The following is a 21,383-nucleotide window of genomic DNA, read 5'->3' on the forward strand; positions in this document are numbered from 1 at the left end:
TTCATTAAAGTAATATAAAAATTAAGTAAAGTTATTATGTATTGCACTTTTCGATATAATCTTTCTTATTTATTGTTGTTTCTGATTCCAGTGGCACTTAGGTTATGCAAAAAAGGATTATACACCGCTCAGCCGAGGTTTCAACTCATTTTTTGGATTTTACAATGAGATGATTGATTACTACGACTATACGAACTTAGAAAGACAAAATGATCAAAAGTCATCGGTAATATATTTATTTTCAAAATATTCCAATTCATTTTCACTATTTAACTGAGTGACTATTAGTAACACATCGTTAGTTGATGGAGTGAAATGTTACTGGTATAGCCAAAGAGGAAAAATCGACGCACTAATTCGTATTTAAAAACTGTTTACACTAGAGACACACGAAAAGTCAATTTATCAGGAATAATGCTGCCGTGGGCAGGTAAACGGCAGTATCTGTAGGGATGAGTTTTCGAGATATTTGAAGAAACGCATTTCGGACTCAACATTAACGATAGGTAAACATTGAAATTGGACGTTTTTTTTTTTTTCTCTCCTTTTTTTTCAGCGGAAACCAAATAACCAAGCTTGTACAATAAAACTAACGCATAATAGTTGACAAAATGCAAAAATACATAAATAAATAAATAACAATTTGCAATTACTGCTGTTTACCTGCCCACGGCAGAATGTATTTATGAAGTGTATCGGCTTCTGCTCGACTATGGCCCGTCCAGATTGACTAAGAGCCCCTTGAAAAGGGCAGGCGGACTTATCCAGCATTTTGGTTCCAAGACAAAATTGGATCCAACCTCGTTTCTAGTACTTATAAATACGGTATAATATTCTTTGGTTGCTATGTCGTAATACAATTGATGATAAGTTGAGTAAAATGTCACTTAAGATGAATCTAGAAAGATAACTTAGTTCACAAATTCAATAAAAATGTATCGGGAAATCTTTACTGTAATAAACTTCATTTTCACATCTTATTTGTTTTTAATTTGTGTTAATAAAATCGTCTTCATTTACAGAATAAAATAATCAAACATCAATCAGGCAACACATCTGAAGCTTGGCTACCAGTTTTCAGCAATGAGACTTTTATACAAATACTATTTTTTTCGCCCGACAATTCTGGCACCAAAACGTCGGATAAGTCAGCTTCCCTTAATATATAGGAGCCTTAGATTTGCTAAGTTCCCAATAAAAGAAAATAAGGCTCTGGGGTTCGTAGCTTTGCAAGAAAGTGAGATGATTGTCTCTCACTTGCAATCCTGTCTTAGCTCTGGTCATGGTTGCAGTAATGCTTGTGGAGCTTTCTAGGAAAATGAAGAAGACTCCAAGCTATCACTTAATACCAGTTTAAGTTTTTGCTAAAGGTTTCAGAAACATAACTGTCTTTAACCGGATAGATTTCTGTGTTATTTCGAAAGATTCAAGGATATTTTTAGGAAGATTGCTGACTTTTAGTGAAAAATGTTTCTTTTTTTTGCAAGATATGTTACTGACTGAAAATGGGTACATTAACCGCCTATTATTTTCCAGGAACGTTTCTGAATTGTTTTTACTGTGTAATTAGCAACTATAAAGGTAATTACAGTAAACTTACATACGAATACAATTAAACTCGCAAGGAAAATTTTTATCATACAGTCGTTGATTTAAGGAAGAAAGATTTTACTGTACCTATATTTAGAATGCAAATGTTTTTAAAAGCAATTTTTTTCATAAAATAATAACGTACTGGCATTTTATCACAAGAAACAAGGTGTACTGCACAGACCACTGGTGCTAAAAAAAAAAAAAAGTGTGAAAGGTTAGGGATCATAGCCTCTAATGTTTTTTTTTTTTTTTTTGTAAATTTAAAATATATAATTGAATTTTAACATTATAAACTTTGCTGGTGATTAAATAAAAGGAATGTAAGACAACTGACCTTATAAATTCATTAAAAATTTCTCTATACATATGTTGCGATTACTTAATTTACTACCCTCGTATATTATTGAATTACTGATTATATGACGTATAAAAATGAAATACAGTCTCAAAATTCAAAAACTTGAAGCAATCGCAGACTTCCCACCTTCCAACTCAAAGTTACATTCTTACAAAATAGCATGAGAAAGTCCAATTATTTGGAATTTTTAGTTTTTATTCTCGGGAAATAAATTAAACCAAGGAGTGAAAATTCAATTTTCAATCGGTTATGAATTTTTAACCTACGCTCCTCCCTCCTGACGTTCCCTTACATCTACTGCTCAAATTACAGTTCCTCTGTTCTGCACTCAATTACGCAAATGCCTCCGCTTTTCTGTTCATCAATGCAACAATCTTTGTTACTCTTTCAGGCTTTTTTTTTTCATATTCCTCTCTTTTCATTTTTCGAAGATAGGTTGCCATCTTCTCCGCATTTTGAGGAGTTGCTCCGCAAAAATGGTGTAACTCTGCTGCTCCGCAAAGAAGTTCTTTTGCTCCGCATTTCCTGGTCGAAAGTTTTCAAGTTTAAATTTTGCTATTTTATCATAACAAGCATATAAATATGGGAAATTAAAAATGCTTATACTCGAAGATTAAAATATCGTTTAAAGCTGTTTTATTAATTTAAAAATATTTATTTTTATATTCGTGCCTAAAAGGGTTTATTAAAGCTATAAAACAATTTTAAATGCGTAGTTTTAGTTACTTTCATTGATTTTTTATACAAAATACAGAACTGCTCCGCAAAATTTTAAATTGCTCCTCAAAATCACCACAGAGTCTCCTCAAATTGTTTCTCCAAGTTTGGCAACCCTGAAGATATGTTCCTGTAGTGTTACAATTGTAAAACGCAGCCATTTTTTTGCGCGTTTCCCTGTGAAGATTACAGGTCTTTTGCACACTAATTTTCAGAGAGACGGATCTTTTTCCTGATTACCAAAACGGAAAATGATTATATGAAAGCATCACAATGCAAAAGGCAGAGAGACGCCCACCCTCGTCGACTGCACGGCGGACCATATGAAGCGACGGAAAACTGCAGATTTTGGACCTTGAATTTCGAGGCAACAGTCGAAGAAAAGGTTCCAGGCCACACCTATGTGTGCCTTATTACTTCATACCCCCCTTTGAATTTCTTGAGCTCACATATTAGCACTGAGTCGTCTTCGCGTGACGGCAAATAGCTCAAAAGAAAACGTGAGGTGATCAATCATTTTAAGAGTAGATCCACTCGACTGTAGCTTCTGCCAGAAAAACCCAAATATTCTCTCCTTAATAATTAGGAGGTGTCGTCGTCTCAATTCCTATTCAAGAACTGTTAAATTATACAGCAGTACTTCCTGCATAAGGCAAGCTCGTAGGTAGAACTTTGCTCTGGGAAGGGGGGATGTCTAAGGACGGTTGCAGGAACTTTACAAGAGGAGGAATGCTAAATCAGAAGTATTAGCTGTCAATTGCGTTTATTAAGGTTAATCCAAGTAAGACAAATTAGTGAAGCACCGCTTATACGTTTTTGAAGGGACTGTATTAAAAAAGCGTACAAATGAACAAAAGTATAATAGGTATAGGTTAATGTCTATTAGACTGCAGGGATCAATTTAAAAAACGTATGACTGATAAAAACGTATAAAAGAGAAACGTATAAACGGTGCTTCACTATTGAAATATGATGATTAGCTAATAAGTTAATTAAATAACTGAAATTGATAGAGCCATAACTAAAAATTAGTTGACAAAAAATTTATATAAAGGTTTAAATTAATTATTGTAAGTTTATAAAACTAACATTAAACTAAGAACAGTTATTATATACAAAGTTTCAAAATATCGTCGCTTCAGAGCAACAGTAACATATCTAAACACAGAAATAACAATTTAAAAAATCCAACTCTTATTTTCAGGTGACGATATGGAAGAAAAAATTCCATCACATAAGCGTCCTCTCGAGCATTATCTTTTGATGCGTCGAAATAAGTGTAGTATAATTCCTAAGAACAAAAAGTTCGCTATAAAAGAAAAAAAGGAAAACAAAAACGCTTTTAGACACATTACTTGGAAATAACAGATTATAATTTATAAAATATAAAATTTTATAGTAGCTTTCAACAAACTATGTATATACTTCAGCCCATTTTATTTATAAAAAACGCGAATTAAATTTACATCTATATGAATGCTGTATAACATAATTTCGCTACTCTCTCCGATTTAAACAAGATTTCAAGCAAAATTCAATGAGGTCGTTTCCGAAATTTTAAAAGTATTTTTTTCTTAAACAGCATGCTTAAAAACATAGGATTTCACGATTTTTTAAATAATTTGACAAAGTTTAATATTTAAAAAAGAAATGTTTTAATCTGTGCGCAGATTCAATTTTCTTTTTTACGCTTCTGCACATGACATCACAAGTGATGAAATGTATTCACTGATGCCATGAGCGCAGAGCGAATATTTAATTCGCTTCTTTACTCTCGTGTACTGGCAACGATATGGGTTGATAGCAAGCGTGGAACGAAATATTTAATTTGCATCTGTGTTATCATAAACTGGAAACGCGGTAGACAGCCAGCGTAAACATTCAAGGGCGCCAGTGGAATGCGCGCCAAAGTTCACCACTTGTGACGTCGTAAAGACAAATTGGACATTAAAAAAAATAATTAAAAATTAAACGTTTTGGAAATGAAATATTTTCCTCGCTCCTGTTTTTTTTTTTTTTTTTTTTTTGCTCATTCTATCAACTTCAGTGACAAAAAGTAGTACTTTTGACTGATGGAAACAACTCCATATCCTCTGAATAAAAATATTGGCAAGGTTTAATTTAAAAAGCTGGAATTAATTATTTATTTACTAACATTTGTAATTTCTTTTGGTAATGAGAAATAGAATGAATTTTCTAATCTTATCCATTTTCTAACTATCATTTCTAATCGTCGTTTAAAAGCTTGAACGAACACTGTTAATCCTTTGTGGCGCGTTGGTTTCCTTTGAAGCAACGAATTTATTTATTTTTCTTCAGCCAACTGACACAGTGACTTTAGTTGGCTGAAAATATAAAGAAAAGGGATGGAAGAATGAAACTCTGGCCTGAAGTGAAGTTACCGTGTGTCAAAGGGTAAAAGCTGTTCGAAAAACTTTAAATTATTTAAAACTTTAAATTGCTTTATTACCGTTATTTATTTATTTGCAATGTATTGGTAAAATAAGATATCTTAGACTCAGTTGTGGTACGTTGTTTTTCTTTCTAATGGGGCTGCGTTGGAGGAATTAGCCTTTAACAGACGTAGTGCGACCCATCGATATGGCTTCCAGTTTTTCATGTGCCACCATTAAGGCACGGATGTCAAAGGCACACGAAATTTTGACGCCTAGTTTCTACCAGATGGAGATATCTGAGCTCATTTTGATGGAAAACTGCACTAGGAATTCAATTTTTCAAGGGGCATGCAAAGTCAAACGAATACTCAAGGAATATTTTACCTGCCGAGTTATGGTATTTATAATTAATTAAATTAGTGTGTATTTTTTACAACATTTTGGAAAAAAATCAAATAATTGCTTTTTGTAAATATATTTGATAAAATCATGGATGATTTTATTGGCAATTTTTCTCTGATGTTTTCCATTTGATACCTTCCTTATTTAAGGTATCAGGAGGTTGAGGCATTCATCCACCTGCCGCTCCACCGAGCTCGGTTTATACTGTCAATTAAAACAAGTTCTGTTCAAGTTATTCTTTTTTAAATTAAACTAGCAAAATAACTCAATTTAAAATAACTGTATCCTTTTTACAAACCAAATACACAAGAAATTCATAGTACTTGAATGGAATATTCAATTGGCTAAAAATTTTTATTTTTAATTCCATCCTCTTTTGGTTTACAGGGGCCTTAAAAATGTTATTTTTGTCATTTTTCTGATTTTTGAGGCGCTGTAATCTACAAAGGGTAAACAAACAAACAACAACAGTTACATTTTCTTCTTACCGGTGACCGTGGTTCCAGCGATTACTTTTTGCCATATTTCATTTTTTGTTTTTTCCTCTAAGTGATTTATCCCCCTTTGAAATGAGCAAAAATGTTACATTTGACCTTGAATTTGACCTAATGTCATTATTTTCATTATTATGTTACAGCCACGTAACTCAGCACATAAGACTACCATCTTATGCACTTCAACATCACAGTGTAAAATTAACTGCCATAAATGTTAATTCAAATAGATTTTGGCCAAAATGCAAAGGTCTAAAAGTCCCATTTTTGACTACGAAAACTGCTTTTGATGATCTCTAAAAATTTCAAAGATCCAGATTAGAGAAAAAATAAAAGTGGTTTTAAACATCTTTCACATGCAGCTTTCAGGGATATGAGTTTCAAAAAAATTAAAAATGGTCGAGCAATCCGTCGAATCTGTATGGAATGACCCTATGTTTAAACCGCCAGTAGGCATTGCCGTTACACAGTGAAATTTAACTACCAGTTCTCTAAAACGCTAAATATAGATAGATTGGAAAATGTATAACAGATATCGTTCTTGTTGCGTATCTTGCATTCTTTTAAAAACGCGGGTGTAAACTCTTGTGGTGAACACCTGTAGTGAGTTTAAAACCCAGATATTGTTGAAAGAAGCAGAAGTGCTTCGAAGCTATGTCAGAGGGCAATCTTTACGAAGAATGTCAGATTTTGTAGATTTTCGTATCAAGTTATTAAGTGTTAGGTAGACGCATTTTGTAAGTGTTTAGTAAGGCTCCTATATAAGGGGAGCTGACTTATCCGACATTTTGGTTCCAAAATTATCGGGCGAAAAAAATAAACATTTGTACAAAAGCCTCATTGCAGAAAACTGGTGTCCAAACTTCAGGTGTGTTGCCCGATTGATGTTTGATTATTTTATTCTGTGGATGAATACAATTTAATTAATACAAATTAAAAACAAATAAGGTATGAAAATGAGGTTTATTACCGTAAACATTTCCCGATACATTTTAGCTGAATTTGTAAACGAAGTTATCTTTCAAAATTTACCTAAAGTGACATTTTACTCAACTTATCATCAATTATTTTACGACTTAGCAACCAGCGAATATTATGACGTATTTATAAATACTAGAAACGAGGTTGGATCCAATTCTGTCTTGGAACCAAAATGTCGGATAAGTCAGCCTGTCTTTTTCAAGGGGCTCTAGGTAGACGCATTTTGTAAGTGTTCAGGTATGAAAATACATTACGTAGAAAAAAAGTTCAAATATTATAATAAACTTAACAACACGTGTCTGCGTGCACTTTTCATGGCAATTTAGTGCCATACCGTGGAGTAAAATAGTATTAAGTGTAACTTGCATAAAATACTTATCAGTTATATTTTATTTTCTTATATTCATGTCAAATTTTTCTTTTCGTAGGTAAAAAGAGCAGTTTGACAGTAATATCTCTGTGTTGCAACGATTTGAAATTTGTCGAGATTTAAAAATTTAAGATTTTTAAAACCTGATACTTGACGTAAGTTTTATACTTATGAACGCAGTAAGAACACTTACTTAGGTTTGTTGCAATAGAGTATTCCATTGCAAGAATCGAAATTTAAATTTGTAAATACACCGTCGTCAGTAGGAATCGGGGCCACTAAATATTATTCGCTACAGATAGTTTTAGTTATTATTTTAATTTACATAGAGCGTGGTAAATAGAAGTAGATGGTCGCATTTATCTGACGAACCATTTTAAAACCGTCAATTAAACTACGTTATAGAGAAAGAAGTAGGCGTGTAAAATTTGGCCACTATCTGCGTTAGCTTTTTTTTTTTTTTAATTTATTTGCAGGCCATGAAATAAAATTAAAAAAAAAAAAACTTCTTGTTTGTGCTTATTACTGTGCAGCCAATTCTTTTGTTTATTCAGCATCAAAATTAGATACATTAACAACAATATGTAAGTTAAAAGTTAGCAAACGTTTGGACACAAGCATAAAAAGCTTACAAGTCGCTTATAGCCTCAATTTGCAAACAATTTACTCAGAAGGCATTTGATTTTCTAAAGGATTAAAACAAATCTTTTATAAAATAAACTCTTAAAATAGTGTGGTTAGAAATCCAGTTATGATTTAAATCAATCTTTCGAAATTTAAATAACTATAAGAATAATAACTTTTGTATTTGAAAGCAATTGAATCTCTCCCCCCCCCCCCCCCGCCTTCTTCATCTTTTAGTTAGTTTTTAGTTGTCGATTCGTATCACTGATCAATTTCAGACGCTTTTATTATTTCTTTTCTCTTTCCTATTGAAGGGCTCGGGGAGCAAGAATGTGATATGCCACATGATGTGAATTTTTCAGTAGGCCAATTTCTAACCTATAAAAGAAATTTATAGAATTTTTCAAAGGTAATACACATTCTATATTCTGCAATACTAAAACCAGATATGTTTTTCTCCGAATGACATCATCCATTGTGATGTTTATTTCAATTTCAGTTATGAGAAACAAAAATTTTAATCGAAAAGTCCCTCCTTGTCGCATTTCTGCCCCGAGCCCTTCAATTTTACTTTTTAGCTGACCGAAACTCTTATATTTCATAATTTGGGTAGATCTCATTTACAGGCGGCTGGTGCATCAAGCAATACTTTCGAAACTGCAATGTCCGGAACCTGCATTATGCCCTTAATTGTGGCTCAGTCAATACGGAAGAGGCGTAACTAAGTTGACAGAAAAACACCTAATAAAAAACCCTAATACATTTTTACACTGGTAGCTAAAAATGTTTTTCACCAGAGTTTAAAATCAGCATTCACTTCTATTCTATTCTATTCAAGAGTCACAACTGACTACAAATGTATTATGTCGAGGACTGCATACTAAGTGCCTTGCCTCCATTATTTTTTATACCGATAGATGGCAGCACCACCACCGGATCCAACAGTTAATGAGAATTTTGAACTAATCCAGGAGCTAATAGCTACCTGAAATTAGCACCCCCAGAGGTATCGTTTCACTTGGAGGACATTGAGACCACGAGCATATTTAACGTCGCCCAGTCCCCTTTAATGACGACGGTGGGTCTTCGACCATCGAGGTTCGAACCCGAGGCCCTCCGGCTCCGAATCCGACACTCTACCGATCGGGCTACCACGGCCCCAGCATTCACTGACAACGTAAAAAAAATCCGAAACGTTATTGAGTATTTCCGTGTAACGTTTCGGGATTTCAATGGTTTTTATCCATTTCCTGGAAAAAATCAAAGTATCATTGTCAAAAAGTTTTCTGAATGGCTACATAGGGTGGTTCAAATATACATGTAAAAAAAAAAAATTTTCTCCTAGATAACAGGACACCCCTCAATATTTTTTGACTTATGGATAGTAATATACTGGGAGAATTTTAGCTTCCTATTTCAACTGAAAGAAGATACTCAACCCCTTCCCCCGAACTTCATAAGTATGGGGAGGGGTTGAAAAAATACATTGAACTGAATTGAAAACAAATACATTGAAACAATGCTACATATTATAATATACGCGAGTAATATGCATATACATTGCAATAAAATAATTATTTACAAAAAAAAAAACAGCTGGGGAAATTAAATGTTTCTAAATTTGTGACATTTTCTATGCTACGGCTAACATTAAATTTAGGGGTCTTTGAGCACCCTCTTAAAATTTGGGTAAGAATCTAAAACTTTTAAAGTATAATACTATTAGTAAGCCCCCCCAAAAGGGGGGGGGAGATTGGGCTCTAGCTGAAAAGAAGTTTTTTTTAACCACCCTAGGCTACAAGTTGCACGAATGCAGACTTCTCACTGGTCTAAAAAAATATTTTTAGCTCCCAGTTTAAAGATTAACTGAGCGGATTTATAAAGTGTATCGGTTACGGTCCGTCCGGACTGATTAAGTTCCAGAAGGGAGCAAATAAGTCCATGAACGTCATAACTTTGCAAAGTTCTAGAAGGGAGCGAATAAGTCCATGGACGTCTTAGCTTTGCAAGAAATGCTGGCGAGTAATATTCGTGACGCTTGCCTTGCAACTCTATCTTAGCTTTGGCCATGTTTGCGTAACTGGTATTGGGACTTCCTTGGTGACTACCAACTCAGGTGCTACGTGGTTATATCATGCCAACCAAAGTTTGCTCTAAAGTTGCAGAGACACAACCGGCTTTAAACGGGAAGATTTCTGATTTTTTCAGGAGGTTCCCTGGATTATTCCAGGAAGGTAACTGAATTTTTAGTGGAAAACCTTCCTGGTTTTTGCAAGGTACTGGCAGAAATTGGGCACATCAGCTGCCCATTCTTTTCCAGGAACGTTTCTGAATCGTTTTTTACAGTGTGACATTCTGAGATTTAGGAAACTTATTCGCAACAAAACTTGTATTTCACAGGAAACTACTCCCGAAATGTTACCCGAAAGTAGCCAGTGACGTTTCAGAATTTCTTTATGGCACAGTGTATTTTCATTCGAAAAGCTTTTTCTAATGTAATGTGAGTTCTGCTAGGTTAGCCCAGATATTAAATCTTTCATTTAATATTCTCTTTCATGGTCATCCGAAAAATATAAACTCAAGATAATGAAGCGGAAGAGACTCACAAAACTTATTTTTCGCCATTGCAAGTGTTCTGTTATTCACCTTGCTCTGACGTGTTTGTTCTTTGTGACACAATTAAGTTTTAGTCATTCTTTACACAATTCTGTGAAAGAAATACTTTCAACAGTCACTTCATTAGTTTCAAAACAATGCAATGATTCATCTTTCATCGAAAAATTAAATTTTGCAATACATTCGACCCAATTTTGCAAAATATTTTGTGTAGAGAAAGTCAGAAACTATTTAATTGAATTTTAAGAAAGTAGCATTTGTATTTTAAGCACTTTATTTTTATTGAATTTTAAACAATACCTAATTTCACATTTTGAGGTAGCTTTATCATTCACTGGAACAATATAGCATTTTGTTAACTTTTGCAAAAGAGTCAACCTTTCACTTGATGCCTGGATACGAAAAACACTGCCAGAAAACTCATAAAACAGAATAGATATGCCTATTAATAAGTGTCTGAATACTTTATTTGCTGTACGGCGAACTATATGTTCCACATTTCGACCATTCCGGTTGAATTTGAATTAATCGTAAAATATTGTAACTATTTCGCACGTATTCTTGCCATTGACTTTTTTTTTAATAAACTCACGTTTCTTTCTAGGGAGGCAATCCTTTATTTCATTTATTTATTTTTTCCGAATAAAATGTATGCGAACAGAACTATTACATTTTTTTATGTCTTCGGTAAAGAAAAACCGTGAAACCAGCACAACGCTTTTCTTATTCGGAGCATCACATAAAAAGTTGTTTCACTAGATATACAAAAGACAACTATTTGTCTTTCTATTATTACACAGACAGCATGCCAGTGACACGATAAAATCCAGACAACATGCCTCATGCGTTTTCGCTTACAGTTGATGCTTTTTCAGTAAAAAAATTTTATTTTCTGTGCTATAACATTCAAAAAATCGTTGATTTTAATTGTACAGAGTACTCGTTATGTTATTAAAAGGATCCTCTACATATGAAGAGAACACGATTAGACATGCATTTAAAAGCTTACTAAGAAAATTCCGAAATGTCTCAGACTATTTCTATGTTACGCTTCGGGATTTCACGGATTTCTACCAGTTTCCTGTGAAAAACTAGTATATTTGAGAAAAGTTTCCTTAAGTGCAGCATGGATGCAGGCTTTTCACCGTAATTAAGAATATTTTTCGATACCAGTGTGAAGAAATGTTTATTTATTTTATTTTATTTTTTTATTTTTTTTTTGTTATGTGTTTCGCCTACTGTTCTGTTACGGCGCTCCCTGATTGACTGGTCCTCAAACCAAGGGGAAGTGCAGTCTCTGAATGCCAGAGACTGCACTTCCCTTTGAGCGCTTTCCAGAAGCTTCAGGCAAATAAGCTGTTCGTATTTTTCTGCAATGCTCTAGAGCAGCGGTTTCCAACTTTTTTATAGATCTATTAACCAAAAAATGGGTAATATATTAGCAATTGGGGGATTTTTTGATTGACTCCTCTTCGGCCAGCCCCTCCTAATGCTGCTCCTGCAGCGTTCACCTTCTCCAGGTTGCATCCATATCCTACACACACACACACACACACACACACACACGTACACACCCGTCTACATACACACACACCCGTCTACATAAACACACATGATTGCGAAAAGCATAATATGAATTCAATGTGCCAAAAATTCAAATTTTCTTTTCTTTCTTTTTTTTCCAGATATGGCAGAAATTAGTAGTTCATTATTTTCTATGAATTTCCTGAATTTTTCATAGTGCTTAGCTGTGTAGCAACTGTGGAATTTAACGTCTTATCCCCTATTAGAGTTTCCGTTTTCACTATTCAGAAGCATTTTCTACTTCGAAGTCCAAGATTTAATACAGTGGTTAATATTAGATTTCACTTGGGTACAAGTTTTAACGGGGATCAAAAAGCCACAATAAATCAAAGTAGTTTTTAGATAACCAAATGGGGAATTATTTCGAAACGTGCGAGTAAAAGATAATTCAAATTACCTGTTTGAAATCTTCCTCTTCTTTTTTTTTACAGAAAACGGATTATATTGAAGAAAGCCACCTCCCCAGCTCACATCACTTAAAATATTGCAAAAAAAAAAAAAAAAAAAAAAATCGTTACTTCACAACAAACAGTATTTCCAAGAAAAAATAGACTGATTTTTTTTTTCTCATTTAGATGCAATGTAAAACTAAAAGTGAAATTTTGAGGCATAATTCACTGTTTTTGAAGATTTGTTCTTGCTGAAATTAAAGCGAACTAATCCAAGTCATATTTTAGGTATTCTACGGAGTTGATCTTCAAGATGGATTAGAGACAGTAAAGAATTTCAGAGGTCGCTATGCTACAGATGTGTTTGGTCAAAAAGCAGTTGATATAATTGAAAACCACAATGTAACAGATGTAAGTTTATTTAAATGAAAATAGTATGTTTATTTTTTCTTCTTTGAAGTCTTTATACCTTTTCAATAAACTTAGCATTATTTTGCGATGGTAACTAGTGCATTGTTAAGTTGTGTATTGTCTTAGATCCTATTTTTGATAAAAACGGCCTCTGGAAGATATTAGTTTGTTATTCACGGTTTGTTTGAAAATACCTTTTGATGCACAATAGTCTAAAATATTAAGAGAACCAGAAACTAATGATCTCTGCAGACAAATAAATTTCTAACAAGTTATTTTTTTTTATTATTGATATAAATACCCTCGCAATTAACATTTTTTTTTTGTCCTCTAGTATGTAAATTCATCATTCTGGTTCGATAAAAATCAGGTAGTTTTGGTCCAAACTGTTTTCAGATGTTATGTTGTATATCAGCCATTTTTTCAGGTATTTCCACTACACAGCGACCGAAATAAAGGGAAATCAGGTGGTGCATTGTCAGGTGAGTGCAGTGGGTCAAGCAAACCACCGGAGCTAAAAAAAATTTCAGCAGCCGGTACCGCTTCGAGTCGAGTAGCCGAGCAATCCCGTGTAAGAGCCAAGCACGTCGTTTGTAACTATTTGCACAGCTTCGGAATCTGGAGACCTACGGGGTCTTACTGAGAACTTAGCCAATCTAAACAAGCCGTAATAATGCTGCAGCCGATACACTTAATAAATATTTACAGTTAATCTTTAAACTGGTAGCCAAGAATATTTTTCACAACAGTGAAATGTCTGCATTCGTGCAACTTGTAGTAACTCAGAAAACTTTTTGACAAAGATACTGAATTTTTGCCGGAAAAAGGTGAAAACCTCTCTGCTCCCGAAACGTTTCACGGAAATAAACAATCACGTTTCTGATTTTTTTTAAAGTGCAAAAGCAAAACAAAGCTCTTTGTAAATCACTAAGTTTTTCATAAATCGCTAAAAAAGCTCATTCAATGAGTAAACATTTTCTTTGATTTCATTGCATACAAAAATGTATATAAAGCTTATAATTAGCAAAACTTAATATTTTGCTCTTCAAAACTTTCTATAACTGGTCTGGAAAACTATTTGCGCATCAACGTGTGTGGACGGTAGTATAATAAAACACTTAAGAAAACTGTATTTATGCTGTCCTAATTTCTTGGTTTTATTGGTCTGCAAATGTTTCAAAATGCTGATAGGTTTTTCTTACTTATTTCTATCCTTCGAGACCCACTTTTTACCTTCGCGTTTCGTAGTGGAGCCGTACCATGTTACGGTCTTCACTGATATGCTAAAATATTTTGAGCTAAAGGTGCAAAGATACACTCAACATCTGTATGAAGTTTTTTCCCTTGCCATCAGTTCGTTAGATTAAACGAAGTCAGATAATGAATTCGTTATGCATATTTCTGCATCTCAGAGCGAGACTAACGTAAGTCACATAATCGCTAATTGACAGGAAAGAGAAAAAACGTTTGTCTAGGGCATGCAGAAGATAGGAGGCACGCTCTTTAAACACTGATAAATAATTGCAAAGATATTTTTTTATTTAAGGATTACGTTTACCTGGCTCGATGCGGAATAGGATTCTACATACAATGCACTAATAAATGGAAAATCGCAATTTTTGGACTTACGTTAGTCTGGCTCTGAGTTGCAGATTTTATGATTAGTATTTGAGTAATGAGGTGGATCGTCTTATGCCAGAGGGAACTATGGGATTCATTTAAAGTTCCGACTCTGACATGTAAATGTGCTGCAAATGTTGCTTTCTGTCTTAAATTAATTAAACATGAATAAGTAAAGTATTACTTGGTAGTACAGCTTACCTAGGTTATAAAATACAAATATGGTTTATGTGTAATTTTCTATATTAAGATAACTTTGAATTTCTTCATTGAAAAATAAATATTATGGATGATGGTTCGCCTTGGCATAAGACCATCCAATTATTCATGAATATTTTATCCTTTAGGAACGTGTTAAGATTATCAAGATCCTTAAATGATTGCGTCTAATCTTCGAAAAGAATTTTTGTAGAAAATTAAGTGTGAAACTTTTAAACTGTATATAAATAATATATAAATTCCAACTATATTTTTTCAGCAATAAACGAAGTAACAACAGGTTTTTTCATTTAGCCTTTGTTCCTGTATATTTCTCATTTAGCGTGTCATGCTGGAAACGAGTACATGCCATTACAGGCTCCGGTCGAAACTGTAGCAAGAAATTCTCATATAAAAGATTTGAAAAGAAAATTATTTGCAGGTAAATTCCATAATGTTCATTCGTACAGTTTTTCTACCATGTATTTGAAAAAGTGATCAAGACAAAATTAAATTTTTTACCACCAATTGAATTCTGGCTACACCCTGATGGTTAAGCGTTGACCTTTTACGCTCAAAGTCTCCGGTTCAAAGAATCAAACCCAATGCTGGCGATGAATTTTCAAGATGCAGAAAGTCGTCATCGTCCACGCAAAATGATTATGTGGCTTCAAAGCTGCGGAGTCGAAGTCGGATTGATTTTGGGGAAAAGGAGTCAAAGTTGGGAGTCGAAGGTTTAAAGTTCCAAAAGTCGGAATCGGAATCGGTCATTTTTCTGCAAATCCGCAGCCCTGCTAGTGCTTGCAGAGTCGGAGTCGGACTGGGACTAATTTTTGTGTTACAAGAGTCGGAGTCGAAGGTAAGGTTCTAAAAGTTCTAGAGCAGGAGTCGGAGTTGGTGATTTTCCCTCCGACTCCGCAGCCTTGCCTTTGAGTGCCTAGTTGGCTTTGACATCCTCGGGTAAACTAAATTCCTTGTGCATATTCGCATCATGAGAGCCCAGGTGCTTTTCACAACTGGCCGTTTTTTGGCGCAGTTACCTGGAGAGAGAAAGGTTAAGTAATATTTTTTAAGAAAAAAAAACTGGCATACACCACTGCATTCTTTATTAATGTCATCAAAAACTTCTTAATTTTAATAAATTACAAGTGACTCCGCTTAGAAATTTTCAAAATTTTCAGAGGTAAGTTATAAAGGTGATTTAACTATTGTGTTAGTGTGTCTGACTTTAGTCTAAAAATATAAATAAATGGGTCCTGACCGATTCGGCACCAGATTTTTGCATTCTGAACTTTTTGAATGTCAACAATATTAATTTAAAAAAAAAGTTTAAGAAGAATAATGAGGATTTGAAGCTCCGGAAACTTGTTAAAAAATATTTCAAAATTTGCACTGTAAGGGAAACGGGGGCACTTGTGAAAGTGACATGTTATACGAAAAGAATCCTGAAAAATTATCGAGTAATGAAAGTTCCACTCCTACCTCTTTGTTAAACTTTTAGAGCAAAGCTAAGTTCTTTTGTGTTTCTGTGGTGATAATTTATTTGTTCTAGCAGTCGTTGTATGTAATTTCTTCACTAACTTCTTCACGTGAAAACATTTTTTGAACCTACTAAACAGCTCGACTAAGTTATTGAAAATCATTATATGAACATTCAGTTAAATTTAGGAAAATGATCTTTTTTTTCGAAAGTTATTTCTAAACACTTACATTAATTATTTTTCTGCAACAAATTTATAAATTTATTGTTAATTCCTTTAAAAAATTGTTTCTTTATTTTCATGATTTACTTATTATAATATTTTTTTTCGTATTACCAAATAGTTTGTCAAAAACTTAGTGTTTTAGATTATTTAAAGGAAATAAAAAGGAACAAAATATATTACTTTAATTAAATATTCAAGTTTAAAATCATTTTTATTACATCATCTTCTTCTTTATGAAGCTTAAAAACAATATATAATAAGAATAATCTTTACATAATAAAATACTCTTTGTACTATGTAGTCCTATAAGTTTTTATTGTCTATTCTTCTTTACCAGTGAAAACAGCATTTTACAAAACTTTTAAACTTGATAGTGAGCAAGGTTATATATTCGAGGAAAAATATTTTCTTATTGACACATCCATATACTGACACAGTATAAGTTACAAATCCTTCATTGTAATTGGTATCTACGTAAAAGCTTATATTATTAATAGGTTTTTCTTGAAAATATGATGCTTGTACTGCTTTTTTAGCCTTGTTCATATTCGCCCTGGCTTATTCACATATGCGCCCTGCAGTGGCACATGTGAATAATTGAAGTTATTTTTTTTAATAGCATTAAGTAAAGAAATATTCATTTCTTCTTTTTTTTTTTCCTCAAAAAGTTCCATTACGCAAAGTAAAGACTAGTCAATCCTGGGGACAATTTTGCTCTGTGTAATGTATAATATTTTTTAAAATAGAGAAATTAAAAAAAAAAAATGTTCACATGTACCTCCCTTTATTCCTACATATGTACAAAATTAAGTTCGTAAGCAAAAGTAGATTTTGAACGGATCGCGCAAAATGGGTTTCACGCCTAAACGGTCGCGCCGAAACAGCCGCGTCGAATACTCCCATTCCTCACTTATATCGCTGTTCCTCTCACCCCATCAGCAATCCCACTATTGAATTAATGTTTCGGCGAAACTTCAGTTGTTGTCCTCAAAATATCCCGAAACATAGTTAACACTCGACGATCCTATCTAAAAGTACATGAAGAATTTGCCCTTTGATCTTACCAGGTAACATTACGACTTCAGTAATCATGAAAAAAGTTCAAAATGGTCACATTCGAAAGAGCATATTTAGACATTTTTTTGACACATGAACTGTGTGCCCTCGTCCTCTCATTTTCGAGATATGAAGTCTTAAAATCTGCCAAAATCTCAAGAAAAGTCGCCAAATTTAAAGACTTGGCAAGAAATTTATAACACCGCGCTATTTCATCGTCTTCATGTTGCAAGGCATCTAATTTCCATTTTGGGTCATTTGCAATGCGTATAAAAGATGCTTTGCATTAATCCTTTACTTGCGTGTGTTAAACTAAAGAATCACCATCAAGCTTATGAAGTGGAAAGTAGAATGCTTTATTCAGAGGAGCGACAACTTTACATCGAAATTAGACCTAAATTTTTAAATTCCATTCGTGATAGTAATACGTATTAGAATATTTTGGAATATTACTGTATTTTAAGTGTGTAAAGTGTTAACTTTTATTAATGAAGTATGTTGTATTTCTTAATAATCTGGGTGAACTATTATGAATAAGTACGAAAATCATGGTAATTTGAGCTCATAAAGTATTATAGATAATGAAATGGATAGTCCTAGATGTTCAAATAAAGTGGCAATGGCTTATAGCATCAGTTTTTTTTTTTTTAAGTTATTATTAATACACGAATTTTTATTGTCTGATCACTGTGAGAGAAAATATTTAATTTCTAATTTAAAAGGAAAAGAAAAGTTAAATTCTCAAGTGAAAAGAACGGATGGTAAGTTGTAAATAATTTTTCGATAATTTTGAAGTGTAAGATGCACTTCAAAATTATCGATATCGGAAAGTACATCATGGATAGATGGAAATAGATATTTTCATTCTTAAAAACTATTAATATACTCGACGTTCATTATAACAGCCCCTATCGTCAGAACAAAACCTGTCACTACAGCTAAAAGTGACTATAACGTAAATGCACAACATATTGCATGTTATTTATTCATTTTAAAAAATACTGGAATAAATTTACAATTTTTTCAAGCAAATTAAAATCACTTATTCATTTCCAGATTAGTGCACCACTATACTTGGGCATGATACAATATGCCGGATACAATTCTGGGTTATTACAAACTCGGTCATCTCCATTTGAAACATCTTTGCAATTTTGCTTTTCAAAGGAGTTTGACCGCTACAATATCTGTACAAGACTTAAATCGATGAAATGTTCCTGGGACCACACTTTTTTACCTTTTAAGCATTGTTTTGTTCAGTATCATATTTGTCAGAGTCAGAAGCATTTTTTTTTTCTTTTCGATAGACTGCTTTCATTTTTATTTTCTTTTTCTCTTATTTGTATTTTATTAATCTGCTAATTACAATTTCTAAATAAGAAGTCTTTTTAAAATTCCTATTGCCTAAAGTAAACAAATTAGTTTTGCACAGAGCCTAAAAGAAATACTAATAATTAATACGTATCAGAACAATAACAAGAGATTACTTAAAATATATTACATCATTAATAGTGTAATTAACACTTAAAGTACTAAAGTAAAATCTATTTAAAATCCACTAAAATGCAAAGATATGCTTTTATCCGGCCCGTCTCTTCAAAATGTTATTGGGGAAAGGGTCAATTCTGCCGTGGGAAGTTAAAAGTGCAGTATCGGCAAAAATAAATTTTTTAGATACTTGAAAAACCGCATTTCGGATTCCATAAAGAGAAACGTTAGAATATAACGTTCTTTTCGTGCTTCATTTTCAGCAAAAACCAAATGAGCAAGCTTGTATCCTAAAGCTGATCCACAAAAGGTGACAAAAAGGCAAAAAAAAAAAAAAAAAAAGAAACATTTGCAGACATTACGCTTTACCTTCCAACGACAAATGTTTATTACACGCAAAGCAACATAAACATACTCATTGCTATACAGTCGAGTCCCGACTTACGCGAGGGATGCGTTCCAAGACTCCTCGCGTAAGTCGAAATTGCGCGTTGTGGAAAAATATATGTATACACATTTTTTAGAAGCATACAAAATTCTTTTAGGCACTTATAAACACCCCTTAAACTGCTTTAAAGCATTCCTCAACTGTAAATTACAGTTTCTTACTTAAAGAACTAAACTTTTACTGTATTTGAAAAATAAAAAAAAGCTGTTTTATTCAACGTGAAATACTTGAAGGTGCACAAAATGAATGATCAAAGACTAAATAGAGGAACACAGTACGCACTGTGTGTAGTAATAATAAAATGCTGCACTGCAACAATACAGTACAGTGGATTAGCAATAATATTTATGAGTAAAAAATGAAGATGATGATGATTTATGCTCCATGATCAAATTGTTATCTGATACATTTTTAAATACAGTTGCTTTGCCCTTTCTTTAAAACGTTTCCATTTATGGCAACTGCCTAGCTTCCTAATATCTTTACACCACAATACAAGAGCAGCTTCCATTATCATAATATATACTTTGCTTAGACATCACTCTGCAAGCTTCAATATTGAAACTAAGTTCTGAACTTTATATCTTTTTGTTTCGACTTTATTAATTGTATGCATGGTAGAATCACGCATGTTTGTGTCGAGCTACCGTTGACATTGGGTAGTTGTTCAAGCATATCGGGAATCTTAACCCTTCTTTTGTCAGAAACTTTGTTTTTCCTCCCATCTTCACAAACTTCAGATCTAACAGCGCACCCTGCCATTATATTTCATCAACTTTAATATTTAGAATGAAAGAAAGATAAATGAAAGATACTGGGTAGTTATTTGATGCACTAATAGTGCGATAGTGTAGACTAGTTTGGCGTGGGAACTTTCGCTGTCAGTGATGCTAAAGGTATGTACTAATATTCACGAAATCAGTATTTAGTAGCCAATAACAAAGCCGATACTTCTTTCAAAAATAATTCGTGTTGTGGACAAGGAATTCGCGTTAGCTATAAATTCGAAAAATTCGCGTTATAGCCATTTCGCGCAAGTCGAATCGCGTTGTAGCGGGAGTCGACTGTAGTTGTAAAAAATGTTTGGTGAAACTCACCTTAGGGCTTAGGGGATTCGCCAAGAGAGAGAGAGAGAGAGAAAGGTGGTTTAAAATCAATTTCATAATATTTGCATTGTTTTTACAATTAAAAAAAAAATATATATATATATATATATATATATATATATATATATATATATATATATATATTTCGGGTGACGACGTTTTCCCGCTCTCCCCTCCGCTATCATACTACACTTTTGAAAGTACATGTAACTACTTTTTCTTTAAATACCAGGAGGGTCAACTGTCATCTCCTGACCCCATTAGGGTGGGCCTTAGTACAATAGACCTCTGATCGCAGAGTGCTTGGCTCTACTGAGCCCCCTCTCCATCATTTCATTTCAAGTGGTGGGCCTGCTTTCATCACCAATAATAAGATAAAACTTAAGTTTAATCTTGTGTTAAAGTTGTCGTTCCTATGGAAAACTTTCCACTTGATAAACTTGATAGAGGTTCTAAAATTTAACACACACAAACAAAGCAGGGGTGCTTAGAGCTTAGTACCCCCCCCCATATTACCTAGAAGGCCTCACAAAAACAAAAGCCACCCCTTCCCCCCAGACAAGAAAAGAATTGCCCTAAAAATAACCCCCTAAAAATTTTAATGGAGCAGTCTGTGCCTCGACTCCCCCCCCCGGTAGTTACCCCTGAGTAAATAATTTACTTAAAACATCTTTTACCCACTTTGCCCCAAAATGACCAAAAATGGCAATGAGATGACTTCTCAGGTGCAGATGTTGAATTCGCGCCGTACATTCCATTTCCGAACGAAACTTGCTAAATTTGGCGACTTTACTTAAAATTACGGCAGTCTTTAAGACCTCATCTT

The 21,383-nt window shown here is 33.5% G+C and overlaps 1 protein-coding gene across 2 annotated transcripts in view; it reads left to right on the plus strand.

Moving 5' to 3' along the window:
- LOC129231370 (arylsulfatase B-like) overlaps window positions 1-21,383 on the plus strand; it is a 41,411-nt gene that overhangs the window by 15,095 nt on the left and 4,933 nt on the right. For both annotated transcript variants that reach the window (XM_054865666.1, XM_054865667.1), the window contains exons 5-7: window positions 92-226; window positions 12,813-12,935; window positions 15,069-15,195. In XM_054865666.1, the coding sequence (XP_054721641.1) occupies window positions 92-226; window positions 12,813-12,935; window positions 15,069-15,195 (385 nt within the window). The remainder of the gene's footprint in view (window positions 1-91; window positions 227-12,812; window positions 12,936-15,068; window positions 15,196-21,383) is intronic.

The sequence above is a fragment of the Uloborus diversus genome, chromosome 10 (genome assembly GCF_026930045.1).
Source record: "Uloborus diversus isolate 005 chromosome 10, Udiv.v.3.1, whole genome shotgun sequence".
NCBI lineage: Eukaryota > Metazoa > Arthropoda > Arachnida > Araneae > Uloboridae > Uloborus > Uloborus diversus.